At 48.3% G+C, this 21682-nt stretch overlaps 1 protein-coding gene across 2 annotated transcripts in view; it reads right to left on the reverse strand.

Annotated features, from left to right (window-relative positions):
• Positions 1 to 21682, reverse strand: part of LOC116960011 (cat eye syndrome critical region protein 2) — a 97214-nt gene that overhangs the window by 12860 nt on the left and 62672 nt on the right. Inside the window, exons 3-9 of one of the 2 annotated variants that reach the window (XM_042795456.1) lie at positions 11618 to 11801; positions 10705 to 10844; positions 10077 to 10181; positions 9407 to 9456; positions 6884 to 7053; positions 6074 to 6151; positions 1083 to 1239 (exon numbers count right to left, since the gene is read on the reverse strand). In XM_042795456.1, coding sequence (XP_042651390.1) covers positions 1083 to 1239; positions 6074 to 6151; positions 6884 to 7053; positions 9407 to 9456; positions 10077 to 10181; positions 10705 to 10844; positions 11618 to 11801 — 884 coding nt within the window. The remainder of the gene's footprint in view (positions 1 to 1082; positions 1240 to 6073; positions 6152 to 6883; positions 7054 to 9406; positions 9457 to 10076; positions 10182 to 10704; positions 10845 to 11617; positions 11802 to 21682) is intronic. The other variant, XM_042795457.1, reaches the window with a different exon arrangement.

The raw sequence follows: 21682 nt of genomic DNA on the forward strand, positions 1-21682 counted from the left end.
CTCAGTTTAAAGCGCTGGATTAGCTAGGACTGGCAACCAGGAATATATGAAGGCCAAGCAAGTAATTAGATTTTCTAAAGGTTAGAAATGTAAGCAGGTAAAAGAAACTATTCTTCGATAACATCTGGTCTGCTACCAAGCATCTGGTAACAGACTGTTTCATCTTGAAAAGTTTACAAGGTTTGCATGAACCTAATCTTTTTTCCCTTTCCTGATTCTTTATCCATTTAAGGATTCATGATACTGATACTGCCACACATTACCACCACAGTTTTCTGTTTAGCCTTTCCCTGGAACTGCAACAGTCCAGCCAGCCACTGTGGCAAAAGCAGCAGAGAAAGGAATCCCTGTAACGGAGGCTGTCAGAGAGAAGGTGGTCAGAAATGAGCCTGCTTTTAGACACTAGTGCCTCCATGTACTGGCTGAATGTCTGCTGTCTGTGCCTTGATCTGTGTAAACACAACACGGCTGTTTCTTGCAGAACAGCTTAAATCAACATTTCATTCAAAACCAAGAAAAAACAAGACCAACAACTTAAGTTGCCGCCTCTGGTGCTCTATTTAGCCTAGTCCCCTTATCTTTAGTTCCCCATCTGACAAGGCCAGCAGCAATATACAAATACTACTCTTGCTACTCCCATCTTGTCCCCTTCCCTTTCTCCTCAAAGGGAATCCTTTCATCATTCATTGGGCCAAAAGGACCAAATCCTATTCAAGAGCAAAGCCAGCTAATCCTACACACAGGGAAATCCATGAGAAGGCTAGTGGGGAGACAGAAGAGAACTGGGGAACAACATATATAACAGGGAAAAAAACTGTACAGCTGGGACAAGGGAGAAAATAAGTGTGATCTGAGGAAGACAATGCAGTTGAAGGGTGCACTAGAGAACAGCCACCAACACTGAGGGAGACAGACAAAGGAAAAGAAGCTACAGTCAGACCAATTTATCCAAGGTAAGTGCAAGAAAATATATTCTCATTAGCAGGTCTGGCAGGGGAGGAATGTGAATGGCAGATCTGAATTCAAGATCTCAATCTTGGCTTTGAAAGCTTCCACTGCTGCTTAACACTGTCTGCACATACCTTCCACTGCTTTGACCTTCTCCTCCATCTCTCTCTTCCTCTCCTCCTTTAGCAGCTGTTCCTGCTCCCTCTTCTGCACTGCTATAAGGATTTGGCGCTCCTCCTCTTCCTCTCTGCGCCTCTGCTTCTCCATCGAACTCAGCATGTTTGTGTTTACCTGTGACAAAATGGTGCACCAAAAACTGTAATGCATTGGCTTAATGAGGTCTGAGAAGAGGCAGGTTTACTTTGAGCAAGCGTTAAAGCGTACCTACAATGGATGGCTGAGGGAAAAAAAAAAAAAGGAAAAAAAAAGGATTTGTACATATGAATTCTGGGATGAAAAGCAACATGTAAAGGAAAGTTATTTGTCAAGCAATGATATCCTACTGAGACAGGGACAAAAGGAGAAGCAATGGGTTAGACAAGCTGCTACTCTGCCAGGGATGCACCGCGCGTATTTTCCTTCCAGGCAAAGGATTCGGGCTGTTGACACCCCCACACAACACCTCTACCCCTTCCAGCTAGCAAAGCCCTGAGCTGCAAGCACGAGCAGAAAGGACTACTCTACTGAGCCTGGCTCTGCTATAAAATCAAGAGTACTTAGGATAGGAGAAGAGACTGGTACAGCCTTGGATCAAGGTATCGTCTGGAGTGTTTTCCTTTTCTGTTCAAAATAAGGCCCCCCATATTTCCATGTGCTAATCTCCCCTGAACTAGCTCTTGCTTGTTTGTTTGGACGATTTTCCTGTTGCGTCCCCCAACCAGTTTTCTCATTCAAGGATGCCTGGATCTTTATTGCTCCACTTCCTCACCTCCCCGCTTCCAGCAGGCTGCAAGGTTTGTTTGTTCCCACTTAGACTGCAGGCTTCCCAGAGCAGGGATTGCCTGCTCCTATTTCTCCAAACGTGCAAGGTATGTACATGGCAGTGTGGAATTACCTTTATTAGCTTAATCTAATTATAAGACAAGTGAATTGGTCATCCACAAGCCACTCCCACCTCTGACTTCTGCAAGACCAAGATATATGTGCCTTATCAGCAGGGAATACCAACCAGAAAAGAACAATGTGCATACAGTTTTCTCCACCTTCATTTTCAGGGAATAACCAGCAACCACCACTTAGGCAGAAGGCATTTCCTGAGGATTAGAAATCAGCTGGGGTCCCTTGGCTGCTGCTCAGACCATCAACCTCTCCAGGCCCATTATTAATCCCCAGAAAAAAAATCTGGCACCATGACTACTATTTTGTCCTTGTTTCATTGCCTAGAAGTGGAACCTCGGGGTGCTTTGATAAACACCTAGAGAAGTTGTCTGCCTTCACTGCACATTCATTCGCCCCTCTGCCTCCCCTTCCCCTACACAGCACTGTCCTACAATCTCCCCCTGCAGGTCTCTGTAGACAAGCATTCTGTATGATCTCCCTGCCTCCAGCAACAACGATATATTAAGAAAATTATGCTTCAACCACCAACAGCCACAGAGAAGCGTCCAAGTGAGGGTGATGGGACTCTTGGTGGCCTTAAGATCATATCCTGCATCTAGGGACAGACTGGACGGCAAAAACACCCATTCAGTGCTGATCTTTTTAGGTAAAACCCACAGCATGATCTCACCACAAGGGAACTCTGCCCATCTTTTTTGCAGATCTTTGCCAAATATTAACACTTCACTCTTCTACCACCTTCCTAAGGAAACTGTTCTGTGAGTCCACATGCCTTTAGGGTAGCCAGCTTCTCCTCACATTCAGTCTAAAGTTAATTTCTCATCCCTTCATTCCATCCAATTATTCCTAGTTAGGCTCTTCTGGGCAAGCATAAATTCTCTTCTTCAGCCACATTCCAGCCTTTATGGGCTTTCTCAGACTCTTACACAAAACTCCCATGTTTCTGTAATTAGGTTAAATGTTTCCTTATAAAGCAACCCTTCCAGCTCCCTAATCATTCTAGTTGTCTCAGAACTTTCCTCCAAATGCTCAACATCCAAACACCAGGATGCCCAGGACCGAAACTACTATGCCAAATACAAGAGGTCAAGAACCTACAGAATTAGGTTCTACATTTCCACTTTTGATTCTTTTCAGATCCCTTTCTCTCTACGATCGATTTTGCACTCGTGTACTGCAAACAGCTTCCTTTCAGGCCTGATCCTGACCACTGTGTCAGACAGTTTTCTCTTAACTTTCTTGATCAATCTTTAAATTGCAGTAGGAACCAAAAAAGTCAGGTTCTGCATCAATTAGAAAAGAAAGAAGTGAGCGGGAACCATCCACCAGAAGTTGGTACACCAGGATATTTTACTGGGGATGCGACCATCAGCTTTTACATTTTCCAGTCAGTAGATCTAAGCCAGCCTGGTGTGCCACACAAGTTTCTTCAACTGTTGGTGCACAGGTCAGACCTTCCCTTTCCCTGGATTCATACAGCTTCCACCATTCATGTCCTATGGAAACACGAACACAACATGCAAGCTGCAGTGCTCACACCAGCACCTCTCCAAGACTGCTGGGTGCATTCCGCACCCTATGTTGTAATGGCACAACATCCACAGCACGTTCCAGATCAACCCACCACAAATATAGCATCGACAAAACAACAGGACAATTCCAAGCAAAGGAAAGGATGTTATCCTACCAGATCTAGGAAGGGAAGAGAAGGGAAAAGCAGAAACCATGAGTGTAGAGTAGTGAGCATCAAAGACTTCAGCAGACACCAACAACTGCACTTGCTCCCTGCAGCGCTTGCAGGCCAGCAGCAGCACTGGCAGAGGCTCTTTGAGACATTTCAGACACAGAAATAACCTGATTTTCAGAGTGACCTACTGCTCGGTGTCCCACTTAAGCCCATTGAGGATGAGCGTGATCAACTCAGGGTTAAAAAAATAAGCAAACACAAACAAGTAAGCTCCTACTAGATGCGATGGAAGCAGACGCCTATTGGAACGATAAAAACAAGAACCCAACACAAGTTAAACTTCCTTCCTGACCGAAGATGTGGCAAAAGGACGTTTCTCCAGCTTCCTCCCTGCTTGGAGGATAAAAAACACAGCTCGCATCTGTGACCATGGCATCACCGCCTCCTTCCCTCCGCCAGAGAGCACTCCAGGACACAACATTGCTGCCTTCCCCCCCTCCCTGGGACCCCGAAAAGGGACAAACTTCTGTCCTTTCTTTTGCTCTCCACACCGTGGGTATCAGACTTCAGGGGCAGAAGGCCAGGAGGCGCGGATGCCCCAGGCGCCCTGGCCCCTCATCCTCCAAACCTTCCCTGCTCCAGTTTCCGCAGCGCTTCCCTAATGAGGGTGCTGCTCAGGCGGTTCTTTAATGAGGAGCTAATCTGAACCACCTGTTGAGAAATCCCCCGCAGGATTAGGAGCCTACGGAGCAGTTCTATCTCAGCTCTATCTCGGACCCAAGCGGCATCCTGCTGGCGGAGTCGGGAGGAAGGGGGTCACCCCTGCACGGGGCTGCGGTTTTCTCCCCCCAGTCTCGCCTGCTGACCACCTCTCGCTCGGCAAACAAGCCATCAGACATGCTGGCACCTTCCCTGGCTCCTCCGTGGCAGGGATGACGGCCACGTCCTGCTGGGGAGCTGGCGCGAGCGTCGCCACCCTTGCGTTGGCTGGCTCCCCGCGCCCCGGGTGCCGGGAGGGCCCCCCGCTCGCTGGAAACGTTTCACTGGCCCACAGGCAGCAATTAACAGCCCTCTGCCGCCGCAGACCTGGAGCACCTGCGGTACTGATTAGCATCATTCAGGCTCCATGTGTTTCCCACTCCCCTCCTCCTCTGGGATTTCTGCCGCCTGTGAACAAACACGTGTCCCCACGCTTCCTGCACGGTGGGCTTTGCAGAGAGCAATTCTAGCCCCAAACTGACCATCGCTGGGGTCTTATTTTCCTCTCGGCAGGCTTTTATCTGCAGCATGATGAGAGGTTCTTCCGTCCTTTTATTTATCTATTCTAAGTAATTACATTTATTGCAGGGAACTGTACTTTCTCCTTTGTTTTGTGGGAACCCCTGACCCTGGCTCACGTGGAACCTCACATAAACCCTGCAGTTTAATTTCCCGGGGTTTGACAAAACACCAGGTAACTGCGTTTTCATTACATCTACAGTGAGAGATTACGCCATGGCCTGAGAGAATCAAACCAATTTTTTCCTCCAAAGCTAAGCCCGTGCTGCCTGACCAATTGCTTTGGGTAGCAGTTGCCAGTTCAGAGACCCCCCCCATCTCCACTGTACTGTGCCTCTGGCTGTGCCAGTGTGACTGCTGGGGGCTGCGTGGTGAACTGGACCGGGAAGATGATCTATGTTAAAAATAACCCCAACCAAAGAAAAAGGTTATATTTAACTCCAGTCATTTTCCCGGGTCTGGCTCACCACACAGACCCGCAAGCAGCAGCGTTCATACGCTGATGAGGTAGAGATGAGGGTGAAGAGGCACGGAAAGAGCCGTTTCAGCCGACAAGGCTACAGTTTGATAAGCATTCCTTTAAGCAGCCTAAATTGTGACTTCCATTTCCAGCTGACCCCCTCCTAGCTCAGCTCCGTACTGCATCAGTCATTCTTCTCTCCCTCTGCACTATCTACACCCTCATGTGTTTGCAGCCTCACGTTTTCCCCTTGGCTGAATTTCTGTCATTTCCCTTTGTAAGCTGGTTCTTCTAGCCCTCTCATCCTTCTTCAACTTTTCTTTGAACTGCCTCGAATGTGCCAGCACTTTCATTGAAGTGGAATTCCCCAGACTGAGCGCAGATTTCCATATGCAGCTGCACCAGAGTCTGCGGAGAGGCCGGTTACCTCTGCGATCCAGAGGGCAGCACCTCCCTGCTCGCCATAGAAACCCCGAGTGTCAGCCTGCCTTTGACGGGCATTACCACCCATCTCTCTTTCAGCACAAGCACTTTCAAACGACTCCTTCCCACTGAATAGCGATGCTGCGGTTTATTTTCTCCCCCAGGAGGCATCTGCTCTTGCCTCCTTCCGTCGTCCTCCCCCTCGCACCCCCCCTCACCTCCTGCTTGATTGGTTTGATGGGCTGATGGTCAGACATCCACCTGGGAGAAAACTCTGTCCGCTGCAGACGCTTCTCCTGAAACAGGGTTGAGAATTGAGGGAAGGAAAAAGAGAGTGGAGGAAATTAGGGCACATCAGTGATACTGGCAGGAGAAACTCTGGGGGCTAGAAGTGACCATGAAATCCCTATTAGCTTTACAAGGGTAGCAAACAAGCAAACTGAACTCAATCCAAGAACATCACGCTGACTGCAGAGCCCGTTTTACAAAGCCATGTAGCTGAAGGATCCCATTCCAAATCTGTCCCACCTGAAAACCTTCGGTTGACGGAAAATACCCTTCGCAGTTTCAGGGCTCTCACATACCAGCTCAAGCAGACTTAGCTAGGACAGCTAAAGCAGCTCTGCCCCTTCAGCAGAGCCAGCTGAGAAACGGCAGTAAAAGTGGAAACACAGGCAGTTTGCATAGAAAAGCTAGGCTGTAAATCGCAGCAGTTCAAAAGCAGACAGAGATTCCCTGCTAGCAGAAAAGGGACACAGAACATGGCTGAAGACAGTAACCCCTTCAGCCATCCTACCGATGCTGCTGTGCAATCATAAACCAGATCCTTAAGTATCGACTCGAGCCCTGGCACTCAATGGGGGAGAGCCTTTCTCCCCATACACAAGCTAAACAGCCCCCGCAATCATGATACTTGCAGGCTGAAGGCGGAGTGAGAGCTGCTTGAATTTAGCTCTCCTTTAATCAGCAAACGTCCATGCTCTTGGAAGTGGTCAAAGAGAGGTAAACAGGATGTCATGTCTCCTCACCTTCTGTGCAATCATGTTGCAGATCTCCGGCAGGAAGTCTTCACTCAAGAGTTTGTAGAGCTGCCGCTCTCTGAGGGAAGTCCTCTCCCTGAAGCTCTCTGTGACCTGCCTCCACTCCTCTTCCGTCTGACACAGCAGCCACCATGTCCCACGGCCAGGCCCTTGGGACCCTTCAACAACATGAAAGGATGTTATCTCCACAGCAGTTATGACTAACAACTTTTCTTTATCCCCTCTGCTCTCCTCAGGGCTCAGGAAGGGCAAAAGATATGGCCAATGACCACTGTTAAGAGAAACATGCTCCTTGCTATAGACCCAAAGCTCTCGATCCACCAGAAGCATTGCTACCTTCCCTAGCGACCCTGAAAGGGCTGCTAAGACACAGGTGAAGAAGTAATGGTGGCACTTTGCAAGATATGCGTAGTGTGACATTCCTGTAGCAAGCCTCCATTCCAGTTATGATGGACCAGAGAAAATGATATAATTTGTTTCTTGTAATGGAGGCTGTCAGCCAGAGCAGGACATGCAGTAATGCAAACGTATGACTTAATCTGGCAGCAGAATAAAAATATTGAAAATTAATGTTATTTGAAATAAGTTGTTTGGTTTTTTTTTTTTTTTTTTTTAGCATTGCAAACCTTTGCTGTGGTGAATAAAACCTCGCATTCTACCCAAATGAAACATTTTGTTTGCAGGCACTTGAAAGAACAGAAGAGGAAGTGAAGGATGGGCTTCATCGGGCTGCCAGATGAAAGGGAAGTTCCAAAAGTTCACATCCCATCCCTGCTCAATCCAGAGTGGGATCTAAAGCAGATCTCCCACTGCTCCGAAGCATGTCCCAACTACCAAGACACTCTGAGCTGTTCCGCCTTGTGTGAAACATTTGAATATTAATTGAGAAGGAAGGACTCTCTCGTGTGGTGGTTGGAACACCCACTTGGAGAGGGGGAATGTTGCTCCTGCTCCACAAATGTTTACACAGAGCAGAGGAGCCTCATGGGTTGAAACTTGCATGCTTTTGCCCAGGGATGTTCTCTAAGTAAAAAGTGTTGTGGCCCATTTTTGGGGAGGGGGAAGATGTTGGTTGAAACCCCTTCAGGCTGAGGGGTCCTCAGCTCCCTCTAGCCTTTTCTAGTGCTAACCACAGGCTACTGGAAAGAAAGCAATGGTCACCACCCCCGCTGGCAGATGTCACGCAGCTTCTCACGGCATTTTCAAGCAAATTAACTACGAACAATATATAAAGGAGCAAAAACCAGAGCCTTTTTCTCTCTGAACCTGACCCTGGGTCCTTTGTGGATCTGAGCTGCCGGCGGCTCCGGCACACCGGCGGTCAGGTTGCCCCAGGAAGATCGGCAAGCTGCAGCCTCCCTCCAGCCACCGGCCCTCTGGTCGGGAGCCTGCATGCCAGGGCAGTGGGACAGAGCCAGCGTGTGCTAGCTCCAGGTCACAGCCCAGCTTACAGCTTCACCCACCCTCGGCTTCAGCTCAAGTTAGCGCCCTGGGGACTGGTAAACGAGATGGGGAAGGACCAGTCGTGTGCTGGTTTCTGCCACCCCGGCTATGTGAAGCTGTCCCCTGCCCACCTGCAGTGGGGAGCTTACCTGCACTCTGCCCCCAGAGCCTGCACCCCCTCCCCTTGCCAGCTGCCTGTGGGCGACTCGTTTCAATAGCAACCAGGGCTAAGGCACTGCTTTGTGCCACCAGAAGTTTACTCCCCAGCTGAAGTGACGCAATTTGCTGGAAGACAATGATCTGATAAAACTCCCAAGTGCCTCGCGTGCATCGCTCCAGCTCTGCTGCCCAGCTCCGAAGCAGCCACCAGGAAATCTGAAGACAAATGGCGAAGGGAAGGAGGCATGGGAAAGCCAACGTCACTCTTGGTTTTTACTGTGGGGCAATAGGCAGGCTGAGCCCCTGGGTTACGTGGAAGCCAATGGATCTACATGTATGACCAATGAGTCCCAGGCCCCCTGAATTCACTTTCACATTATATTGCCAGCTCACTTTCCCTGCTTGCTTCATTAACCCTTAGCTGGGTATCCCCAAGACATCATTTACCCAGCTCAGCCACCCAGCGCCCACCGGGAAGGAGAGGCAAGGAGAATCAAAACGGTTCTTTCTTCTCTATCTTGGCATTACTGACCTCATTCTCTTCCCCAACTGAAAAAATGCACCCGTTACAAACAGCAGCCTGTGTTCACCTCATCCCCTGAGGAGCGAGGGCAATCTACAACCCATTTCCATCAACTTTAGTGAGTAGGTGGGCCCCCAAGGCCTAGTGTAACCCAGTAGGTTAGGTTTCTTCATCCTAAACTAATCCACGATAAGGTAGGAAGCCCACAGGTGCCCAGGATCCCAGCTGAAAGGCAGCCTGTAACACCAACCCCTCCTTCCAAACTCGACCCCAACCACTGGCAGAAAGACTCTCCCTTTCCTGAGAAAGGCATCTCTCTGGGCTTTGATAATTTAAAAGCCATATTAGCTGATTGTATCAACCCTGACCCTGAAAAATCTCCTTACCATTTCTTATCTGAGTCTCGCGGATTAGCAAGTTCTCTTCTGCCTTCTCCCTACCAAAAAAGAAAGAGGAGGAGTGATACAACAAATACATTACTTCACATCATTGAAATGAAGCCGCTTCTGAGGAGAAGAATGGGGGGAAGCAGCAATTATTCAATGCACAGCAAAACCATGAAGAAAAAACACTGTGCAGAACACGTTTGATATATATTTTCATATAGATATTTATCATAGTTTCATACAAATTTAAGAAGTGAATGGTGCAGGCTGGAGTTTGGCAAAGACAGTATTTCAATTCTTATGGGAAGCATCCCAAAATCTATACTGACTCAAGTGGCCAGCATTTTTGGCTTCAAGCGCTGCACAGTGAAAGCACTCTTTATCAGGAGCGTATCCCCTAGCACCTGCACAGAGGAACTGCATCCAAAGTGAGGCGATTGGAAGAGTGATACCCAGTGTTTCACCAAACTTGGCTTCCAGCTCAATCAGAATTTTCTTTGGAGAGTGATCAAAGCATCCACCAAGTCTGAGCTTGCTTCACTTCAGAGATGCATTGAAATTATGGCTGCATGGTAAATACATACTTATTGGGGGAACCCCAGAAGTACATTATACCTCCCTCTGGGAATATATGCATTTTACGTCTATTGCAGGAACAGCCTTTCCATACCTCAGCAAATTTTCCTCCAGTAGTTTTTTCCGCTTTGGGGGACGCCCTCGTCTCTTGCCTGTTTTCCCAGGAGCGTTTGGGGTGTTTGTCTGCCCCCCGCATCCCCTGCGAAACGGCAAAACCACCATGAAGTATCTGCTGAGCAAGGGAACTGCGGCCGGCAGGATGGGAGAAGGGCAGGGAAATCGGAACAGCTGCTAGGAACCCAACCAAAGGAGGGATTAAATCCGAGCAGCAACGGGACGGGGAGGGGAGGAGAGGAGGGATTCCCACTGGCTGGGAGCCTGATCTGGGAGCCGCCGGCACGGTGCGGGGCAGACGGGGAGGAATGCGGTGGGGCAGGCAGCATCGCTCCCACAGCAGGGCTCTCCTGGTGCCACAAAGGCTACAGGCTGGCTCCGACACAATGCGCGACGCGGGGCAGCTCGCAGTCTGCTTGGCAACTCCAGTCTCGCCCCGCACCGCCCCAGCCCTCTCCCAGGCCCCCCCCCCCCCCCCCCCACCGACACAACAGCAGTCAGGCGGAGTGCCCTCCAGCCGGGCTGTGCTGTCCCCCCCCCCCCCTCGCCCCCTGCACCCAGACACACGGAGGGGACACACGCGTGGAGGGGAGGGGGGGGGCTGTTACCTGTCTGGAGCCAGCTCTCCGTTGGTTTTCCCCTGCACCGGGTCCTCCTTGTACATCCGCGTGCCGTAGAAGTACCAGTACAGGGCACCGCTGCTGTCCTCGCCCAGCGGCTCCACGCGGAGGCTGTCGGCGTCCAAGCCCTGCGCCCACGGGGACAAACACACACACACCCCCCCCCCAACCCCGCCAGACGGTGACAAGTTGAAAAGCGGCCACATTGTCACACAAAACATGATGACACCCCTCTGCAAACACCTCCCTCCCTCCTCCCCTCCCACCATGCCACAGCAGCAGTACAGCTGCTCCTCCGGGCCGAGCTGGGAAAATGTTACTCCAGGGGGAAGGCGACGTTCGCTCTCTGTCCAGGGAGGGATTTAGATTGGCATCTCCAATTTGAATAGCCTCTCTCGTTTTAACATTTCATCTCTGCTGCTCCTGACAGGGAAGGTCTAATTAGTGCTGGCAACAGTCATGCACAGCCCTGAGAAGCTCCCTCCCCCCTCCCCACCACCACCCTTCCCCCAGCTCCCCCACTACACTTCAGCCCCATCCTTTCATCTCACACCATCCCTCAGCAAGGCAGTCTCGGCTCTCACAGGCTTGCCATTACTGTTGGAGCATCTCCAAATCCACTCTTCGCAGGAAGAGTAGCCAGTGAAGCCGATTTACTTAGCAACTCCTGTGTTACAAATACATCTGCACAGGACAAGGGCCCCAAGAGCAATCCCGAGCACTTGCCTTGGGTCCTCTGCAAGGCAGGGGAGGAGGTGGGGAACTGCCAACCCACTGCACCACCTCCGATTACCTGGCCTTAAAATACACTTAATCAACACTTCTCCTCCTAGGAAGATTCGCTGATCTGGCCCAGCTCCTGTGGCCGCACCGTTTCCCCCTTCCCTGTTGCCCAAAGCACCTTGAGGAGGTCGAAGACGTCATCTGCGTCGAGGCGGTAGTCACAGAGGCGGTGCAGGATCTCCACCCGGGTGCGCAGGGGTAGCTCCTGGAAGGTGGACTCACGCAAGGGGTTGGGTTTCCCTTCTTCCAGCTCCCAGCGGTAGTTGATGATGTCCTCCAGGTAGCTGTGAAACGTCTGGGATCTAACCGAGGAAACAAAGTCCCACACATTCGCTGTAGTTCACTGTGCCAGAAACGCCTGGTGCAAGCAAACAACTCGGACAAACACAGCACAGAGGCAGCTAACGCTTGAAGGAAAACAGTGCCCTGTGACAGCTATGGTTAGGTGCAGCCCGGTAACTCAGGTTCCCAAAACACAGCAAGCTCATTGCAACACCATGGGATTTCACATTATACACGTACAGCTCACAGGACTCTGCATTACTGTTAATTCTTCCCAAGCTCAAAGAACAAGATAAATATGATGCCAGCTCAGCCTCATTCCCTTTCTGTCCCAATAGGCAGTGCCTTGTGCCAGCATCAACACTGACCCTTTGCTAAAATGGGATGCAACAAAGCAAATGAGTCTGATCCCCTTCTGCCTCTCCCATTTCATGCGGACACCCTCTTCAGCTATTTGCTCCTCACATCAGCCATTGCCAAGCCCTGCTCCTCTCTCTGCCTCTTAAGTAGTTTTACGTGTCCTGGTTCAGTGCCTCGAAACCTTCCATAGCTGATCATCTCCTCCCCGCTTTGCTGCTGTATGCTTCCCATTGTCCTGCTGTGGCCCTTGTTCTCCTCTCCTCCATCCCCAAAGGTGCTGCCACCTTCTGCCTGTTCCTCCACCAGTGGCCCTGGCAGGACATCTTCACAGCCCGGTTAATGCACGCGGCGTAGACCCTGCCACACAACAAGGCTCATTCCCAACATGAGTGTACCTCCCAAACAGGGTTCAGCCCAGAGAACTCTCTCCTCTCTAGTCTCCCAGATGATCAAGCTGAACCCTCAAGTTCTTCATAAACATCGCTACTAGAACGATCTTTCTCGTTTTCTAGTTGGGCCACATTAAGTTCCCCTTTCATTCCCAGCAGTTCACCATATAACCCAAGGAAACACACATTTCTTACCCTCATCTGGTGTCGAGGGTAAATGACCCCATGTGACACACATTCAAGTGCTGATGGAGCTAAAGGCTAAAAGAACTCTATATTTCAATGAGACTTAAGTCCTTATTCTGACTGCTGAAAATTTCAGGAGAGGGAATGAAAAAGGGCTGGTGAGGCTGTGTGTCCCGAAATATGAAACTTCTTTAAGACCTGTCCATATCACTGAGTCCTGAGACTTGCCAGGCTTTCTCAGCCTGCTTGTGTACCCTAAGCACAGCAAAGGGGGACCCCCCCCATGCCCCAGTCATTCTTGCACACACGGGAAGTCCATATGCCAGCAAGAACACCACTGGGTACACATTCCCACCAGCTCTCAAAAAGGCAGCTCAACTTGATAGGTTTTTGGCACAAACAGATTACTCTATATGATTAATGGAATCATGCCAGCACTACAGAATTGCATTTGCCTGAGAAATTGCTAACTACTACAAAAGCTATTATTTTTTAACAAAGAGATAGAGGAGCACTATCCAACTGAAGAAAGATCATTAAAAGTCAACAAGAAGTTAGCTATTAGACAGGGAGCTTCACACATTTGGTAAAGACTGGATGTCTCTGCAAGGACCATGACTGGACAATGACTGCAAGAACGAAGGAACAGATGCCACATGGTTTCTCAAGCCATGTCCACCTGGCAGTGTTCCTCTTCCTCCTTGAGTGGAGACAAGTTGATGCTACCACCCTGCAGATCACTCCCCACCAGCCCGCTTTTTTCTGACGTCAAATGCAAGCTGACCTCCCAGAGATATCTCCTCTCACCGGATGTGTGTTACCAGACCTCCGGTTGTATTTAACAACAAATGCTTGAAGGTACCTGGATCTAATGCCTTCTGCAGCCTGGAGATTGCTCTATTCTGTATGACACAAGCAAACCACTGGTATTTCTAAGTATCATTGTTCTGCCCCGCTGATATAATCAATTAAAGAAATGCAACCTGAACAGCCCCCTACACTGACAAAGTTCAGTCAACAAGGGAGGACTGACTGTTTTAAGAAATTATTTCTGTGCTGCCTCAAGCACTAATTTTAGGGTAAAACCTACAGCAACTATCCTTTTTTAAAATTAAATATTCAGCACACAGTACACCCCCTTGAAGTAGCTGTGCATTCCCACAGTGTCTCCTCATATACCTCAAGACCCAAGCCAACTTCCAGCAAGGACTTCAACTTGGCAAAAAGTGTGATCCTAGATTCTCTTTTTAGAATTTTATTCTTTAAGAGTGTTATTTGATCACAGACAGCTTAAATGTTAGATGTTTACTGAAGCCATAGGATTAAAACCAAAAAGGAAAGACAGCTTTGACTAGCTTTCAGGACAGAAATAGTGATGAGAACATCCTTTCATTAAAGCAGGAAGACAACACCTGTATTCGGATGCTTAGTCCGTCACAGAAGGGGAATGACTGTACTCTCAGCCTTCTGACTTCAGTAGTTCAGCACTGTCAGAACTCAAGGCAGGAGATTATTTAATCAGATCTGATAGAGAGGCTCTGGCTATTTCCAGTAAAATTGACTCAAAACCCAGTTTCTCTAGGATCCTGAAAAACTGGTGTGTGACATGGGATGCCAGGAAGACGCAACAAGAGTAACAGGGTTTTATCTGCTCCTATTTTTCTGACTAAATATTTTTTCTACCAAAAAAAAAGGGAAAGGCATGGATCAGATAGACACTTTTACTGCTTGCATGAGTCCACTTATCTTGCTCTATGATACCATTTTGACTCCTCTCAAAAAAAAATGATCCAGGAAGCCCCTCAATTCCAGAAGATCATCTGAAATCTTTGCCTATGTAACCCTCATTCCCCCTGGGGACTGAGTCTGTTGACTTAAACAATTTGGTTTGAGTTTGACTTTCACATAAGTGGCTAACACTAGAAACTTCCGCCATCCACCCAGTGTTCGATACATTACAAGCTCTGTTCTCAAGAGTACTTTGAGTTCCTACCCCCATCAATTTTCAAAGACAGCTACTGTGCATTTGTCGCTTTGAATAAGGATAGAAATGAGAACCAGAGATGGGAACCAGATGTCTCAGGGCATTCCCAATCACTCTCAATCTTAACCAATTTATATTTTCCCTCTTCATGGGGGCCAGCCTCTTTTCTCCAGACAAATGTGAGGCGCTCGTCTTCAACCTGTCTGCCACACCTATGGTCAGTCTCACTTAAATTTCCCTCTGAAAAAGGTTTCTGAAACAGCTCCCTTGGTTTGGAGAAGAAAATCTGCAGGGAGCACAGCAATCTGTGAGAACCCTGGTCTTCGGGTTCTTCCCTGTGCAAAGCAGAAACACACAGGGCTGTTTAGCATTATCCATAAAATTCAGAACCAAGAATCAGACAGACAGGATCCAAGAGTGGAATGACCCGGATGCAGTCTATCAAATACCCTTCTTTCTGGCTCACTAATAGGATGGCGATACACCTGTAGGTGTGGCAAGTCTCTACAGAGTCTCTGCTGCAATTGAGAACTTCCAAAACCTCTTTTGTAGGTTGGAAGAAGGCAGGAAGGAGATCACTGGGCTGAGGAGACAGATGTATCTCCTCTTCCAAGGTTCTCAGCATCACTGAGACTTGTAAAAACACTCAACCAATGAAGACAGTGTTAGGTTAGCAGCGTCCTTTCTCTACGAATCGGAGTATTCCCAAAGAGGATCACTTGGTACATGGACACATTCTGCCTCAGTGCACCTACCCAAATGAAAATCAGTTCTATCCTGAAAGCAAATTGGGGGTCCTAGAAACACTTCATTAAGAAGTGTGAGACCACGGGCCACGACTGCCACCATATCTCAACCACTTCTACCTCCCCCTGCCATACAGCACAAGTATCTTCCAATCAGCTCATTAACCAAGGAAAAGTATTACAGAAATCACCTACAAGAGGTCAGAAAAATTACCTTAAGAGTACTCTGTAACCGCAAAACTTCATCCTTCCCACTGACTGTCTTTCTCCCGATCCCCAACTTCACTAGTACCGTTAATATTTCAAAAAACTGAGACAAAGTTTCCCTCAATTGTCACAACATCCCTTACTTTGCAGTTGCCACCCGATTTGCAAAGCAATTTGGATAGCTGTAGCGGGGAAGTGGTGGAATAGTACATGTGTTTCTATGTGTTTTTGGGATGTGATACATCCCAAATGGATGCATTTCTTGTGAGCCTGATGCAATTCTTAGTCTCATCCCTGGCTGTGCTCTGAAACCACAGGGTCGTTGTCAGAGGTCCCTACCTTTTTTTGTAATGATTAGAAAGGAGGTCAAAGCTGAATCACACCTGTGGTTGAAAGTTTTAATCATACGTTGCAGACTTCTACATATAGAAAAGGAAATCTGGGGCACAGGGAAGGACGTGACCTAGTACATCAGTGTCAAAGGGGAGGAATAATGGCAGACAATCCACAAGAATACCAGCAAGGCTGCAGCTCAAGTTGCCTGTGATCTTTAGTAGCAGCTGCAAAAAAATCAGGGCAGAAAGAAGATGGGAGCAAGCTGAAGGAGGGGCTCCTCTCCAACATGGGTATCAACGTCCAGAACAGTCAGAGAAATGATACACCCCCTGAGAGCTCAGCGCTGCAGCCCGGCCATCTGCCACCCGGCTGCCTCCCAAAGAGGGAGGTTTCTCTCTGCTCCAGGAGAGGGGAGCTGAGGACTCCTCCCCCCGCCTGGCGATCCCAATTCGGCAGTCTGCCTCCGCGGTGGCTTCCCCTGCTCACAGAGCAGGCATCCTTCCCATCGCCCGGGGTTTTAATGCATGGGGCCACACTGCTGTCGGAAATAGAAGCTTGGCCAGCGAGCCCCAGTCCAGCTGCTCGTCACCGTGCCCGGCTTCCCGGAGGGGTTCCTTTGGAGACCTCTGGAAGAGAGGGTGAAAATTTCACAGGGCTGATGGCATATATGGAAAAATTTGGATGGAGCTTCTAGTGAGCATGCTTGGAAGGGGACAGCTGCACCTAGAGACCCCAGCCCCACTGGCACCCTGTAGGGAAAACTCAATGTGAAATGCCTTCTGAGCAAACCTAGCACTGTCGGGGCTGGAATTACATGTACACATACTTTTTTTTTTTTTTTTTTTTTTTAAATCCTCATGCCCAGAGGAAGCAGAATCACTTGTGCTTTTAGTTTTAAAGTCTCCAAAGTAAATCAAATCTTGGCTGGGAAACTGTAAACAAAATCAAGCCAAAAAAAACAAAAGGAAAAACAAACACTGATTCAGTAAGAGAGTCCTTGTGTCAAACTGCACTTCCCGCAGGCAGGGTGCCATAGCCCAAGTGTGGAATTACTGTCACAGCACACTTCCCTATCTGGTCTAGTACTGCCAATTTTGTTACAATGCCCTCCTACTACCACAACCCTGTTTCTCCTTCCACACCCCTCAAAAAAAACAAAAAAACAAACTAAAAAACCCCACACAAACCCCCCAACCCTGTGGGAGTAAAAAATGGATTAAGAGAAACATTAGAGCAAGGAGTTGCAAATATTGGAGACAAAAATCTCTCAGTGATGCTCAGATACTGCTGGCACACACAGATAAGCCTTCTGAAAGTTCAGATGCCAAATAATTGCCTGGACCCACTAGCTAGAATATCTATCATGTTGACAGTGTTTTAAGTCTCTTGTTTCATTTAATTTACAAAATGCAATGGAAGAGTAAATACTGGAACGCTCTTGAGCTAAAACTGCTAGGAAAATGGCAAGCCTGACCTATGTCTAATCCCAGATGGTATATTGTTCTGTACTTGAGATTAAAACCAAGAACCCTGATGAAACCAGAGGACAACAGAGAGCAGGAACAACAATAGACCTCCTTTGCCTCCTACCCAAGAGTAGTATGTGGAAGGAACATGGAAAACAAGACTGGGAGAGCTCAGCCTTTCCCTCAAAGACTATTTAAACAGGAATATAATTACTGTAGTAGTTCTTTTTACAGTTAGCCAGTAAGAAAAATAATAGAGGTGATACTTCTGTGTGGTAAAAGCTTTAAAAACTCAAAAAGACTTCGATTCCTCCAGCCACCCAGCACAAGTCTTGCTTTTACAAGGTTCTCAGTAATGAGTGCAAAAAGACTTCCTGGGCATCTAATTCACAGCACACAAGAGAAATGGTTTTGCCTCTGTGATCTCTCCGGTTAAAGGAAACAACAACAACCACAAAAATCAAGGTCTTATCAGAACAGATGTTTTATCATGGAATTAATTTTATGGACTGAAGATATGTCACCTTATGGGCTGGCACCTTTTAAGTTCTGAATTGGCAAAAAGGCACCAGCTTGGTGTTGGGAGTCACTCAGGTGTTAATGAGAGCATTAACTGACAGATGGCATTCAAGATATTTCTCCCCTCTCCAATGAAGACAGCTTCTTTGCTACAGCAGAGATCAGAAGAGCTTATTTCTTAACAAGCGTACAATGCTTTGGCACAAAGGCAAGCCCTCTAGAAGGTAATGGGAAGGATTCAGGGTTTGCTGGGATGACCTCAGTCAAACATCATTAACAGGGTCAGGAGAAGCAAAGCCTATTTCAGAAGGAAAAAAATAATGTAAGGGCCCCCATGATCAATCTATCGTGGCTTGTCAGAAAGAGAAAGCTTAGGCTGACCTTAGAAGCAATATGAGTTACTACTACCAGCCTGACCTTGAGCTCTCATGTAACAATGGAGACTTTTTTTTTACTGTATTAATGAGCTTTCTTATCTGAGGTGGGGGAGGAAGCTTTATGGACCAGCTTGTACTTTACCTTCAAGCAATTTACCCTACTGAGAAGCTAAGTCAGGAATGATGCATGGGAAAAAAAGATACTACCTCATCCTTCTGGGAGAGAAAAGGGTTGGCTAGGTATATTTCCCATTTCCTTCCAAGCCCTCTGTGTGCATCCCATTCAGAAGGTGTGCAAGCCAAGAAAAAGCATGTATTCCTCAGACCATGGGCCAACTTGTCATCAAGGCGATCAGACTGGCAGAGGCTCATGGGCAACAAGCACCTTGACGTGTGTCTCCTCAAGACACTTCACTGCAGCAGAGCAACATGACCGAGAAGCTGAAGATCCAGGAATCATGACCTTAAGCTGTAACATCCACATTTCGTTTCCAATTCAACTAGCAATGTCACGAGCTGCACCACTGTCCTGCACCACCCGTGGAGACAAGACTTCACAAATTCCAACCAGGGACAGTCTCAAGGGAAGGAGTAATTCCTGGCTACGCCAAACTGGTGACAGACCTCAGCAAGGTCCAACCCTGGCAGAGCCCTTGTGATGGAAGAAACAAACACCCAGGCTCATCTTCCTTTTCAGTGTCCTCTTTTGATTCATGCTTGGAGAAACCCAGCTGGCCCACAAGTGGCTGTGAACAAAAGGAAGACAGCTGACATTAACGGACCCTGAATGAGATCACAAAATGGGGGGGGGGGGGGGGGGGCAGGGGGAAAGTAATCAAACTGGACTGATCAAAGCTCCAGAGTGAAGTTTCTCCTCCCAGAGCCAGAAATACAGCAGAGACTGCTGGAGTACAAGAGCATCACAAGGCATGTACAGGCCTGCCTGTTGTTCTCCACTGCTAGCTAGAACTAGATTTCTGAATGCAGACATTGCCCAAACCTCAAATAATTCCATGGCTTACCTGGGTGGCCATCAGGAGCACTGACAGTGAAGGGGAGGAGAAAGACACCTGAAAAATCGAGTGGGTGGATTGCACTGAGCTCTATACACTGTCTTCTTCATTCCTGAACATGGAAGACATTCTTTCTACATTACAACCATGGCTTTGTTTCAAAGCATAAGGACAAAAAAATAGCTGGTTAGCAAATGTTAAGTAGTGGCAGCTCTTCCCTAAAGTAGTCTGGTCTAAATCCTGAATTTGGCAGTCTGAAGAATGAGCGATCAGAGGTTTCCACATCCATGAAAGACACACCCAAGTCTTCCACAAAAATAAAGGACAGCAGAGTAATTTCAGCACCCTAGCAATTACTGGTCCCTGTCCCTCACTTGTCTACCCCTTAACTTACTTCCAGAGCTCAGATGTGGCACTGAGACCACCCCCATGAATACACTGAAGAGATGCTTAGAGAAGACATCAGGGTTCTGGACCTGTCCTCCAACATGATAACACAAATTCCTAGCTGGACCTCCTGTCCTAACAGGAGGTTCTCCAGCAGAAGGGCTGCTCAATCTTGCTAAGGATATCTAATTTACAGTTGGATGTTGAGTAATCCACTGTCCTCCCAGCTGAACTCCTAAAGCGCTCATGTTTAGGAGAGGGAAAAAGCCAGCTAATAACCAAGGCTGTAAGCATCTAAGAATACTCCACTCCTGCTCCTTGTTTTCCTCCATCTTAACTTGAGCGATCTTCCATACACTAAGAACTGGGGAAGCTGGAAGGGGAGATGGCAGATATGCTGTGTCCCACAGAGAAGCAGAATAGGAACAGCTATGGAGCGAGGCAGTGTCTCCAGGGAGGCAGAGAGAATGGAAAGCTGATGTGGGCTGTCTAGTCTAATAAGGGATCACACCACAGGAGCATGTGCTGGCTTGACAGAAGCAAGTGCAGCCACTTAACCTGGGTATGACAGCTGAAGTGGGAACTTTTCTTTGCTACCCCCAAAAACGAGGAGCATGAAGGAAGAAAGGGAAGCCACAAGGTGACCACAGCTGCCCACCCTTCTGGGAAGTTCCAGGTCTACTCGTGTAGACTTCTCTCCACAGCCACAACAAAAAAATTGAGCAACCGAGGAAGTTTCCAGCTCAGGCTTTTTAGCACTACTAGACCACGCTCACCAACTCTTGAATTAGAATGAGATGTCCCTTTACCTGCTGTGAGCTGATATGTGCTGCCTTCCACCCCTTTCCCCTCACACAGGGAACAGGAGGCAGCAAACCCACCTCTTTAAAAAGAGACGCCAGCTGTAAGAACTGAACTCACCTCACACGCCACTGTGGCAAAAGGGCACACTCTGATCTTCCCCAGCTGCCTATGGTCCATGCTTCTCCTGTGATTTGGCTTTTATCTAACAACCACCCTACCTGACACAGACGCTGGGGGTGACTGGTTTGCTATTTTGCTGAGAGAAGGCAGAAGAGCAGATGAGATACCGGCACAGATACAGCACTGTCCCGCATTGGCCTCTTCTGGAAAAGCTCTTCCCTTAGGCTGGCAAATGCCAGGGACAGGCAGGAGTGCTGAGATAAGTGTCTATTTGATCTTCTCTCCCCCATTCACCCGGGATTTTTCACTGCTTCATGCTCACAAAACACCAAGGCAGCTAATCAGTGCTCTGTGACCCCTGTTAATTGGGCTGTGTGAGAGAAAGGCAGCACCGGCAGGAGAAATCACACATACCTGTTACTTTGAACTGTCCTGTCATTTTCCGTCTCCCTGCTTGCTGGAGCTCCAAGCACCCTTCTGTGAGCCAGGGCTGCCTTATTTTTGACACCATCCCCCGGATCAGCAGGAGGGGCCACGAGCATTTTGTGTGGTTGTCCTACCCCTAACACCTCAAGGTACTGGGATGCGACAAAGGGGCATGTTGTTGCTTCTCCTTCTGTGTGAGAAGGTGAAAGTGATTTTTGGTGAAAGAAACAGAGTCTGAAGGCACTGATGGCCCTTCTTCCACCTATACCCAGCTGCTCCTTACTGCCCTTTTCTGCCTGTCTGTTACTCCCCCTCTCCCACTCCCCCATCATGCCAGGAAGAAGCAAGCAGATGCCCAGCGTCCATCTCCCCATCTCAAGAGACCATCAGCCTATTTGGCCAAGTAAGCCAGAGAAAGAAAGCAATTGGTGTAAAGATGTGAAGCATTAGAGGAAAGAGGGGTTAGATTTGCCAAGGCTGGTGGATTATGCAGTACTTGGAGGATGAGGAAGATGCATATGGTTAACTAGATGCATGCTGGGTATGGGAGCCCGCATTTGATTTTTAGGTAGGAGCAAGGG

This window comes from Tyto alba, unplaced genomic scaffold (assembly GCF_018691265.1).
Source record: "Tyto alba isolate M040663 unplaced genomic scaffold, T.alba_DEE_v4.0 Super-Scaffold_21, whole genome shotgun sequence".
NCBI classification, from domain to species: domain Eukaryota; kingdom Metazoa; phylum Chordata; class Aves; order Strigiformes; family Tytonidae; genus Tyto; species Tyto alba.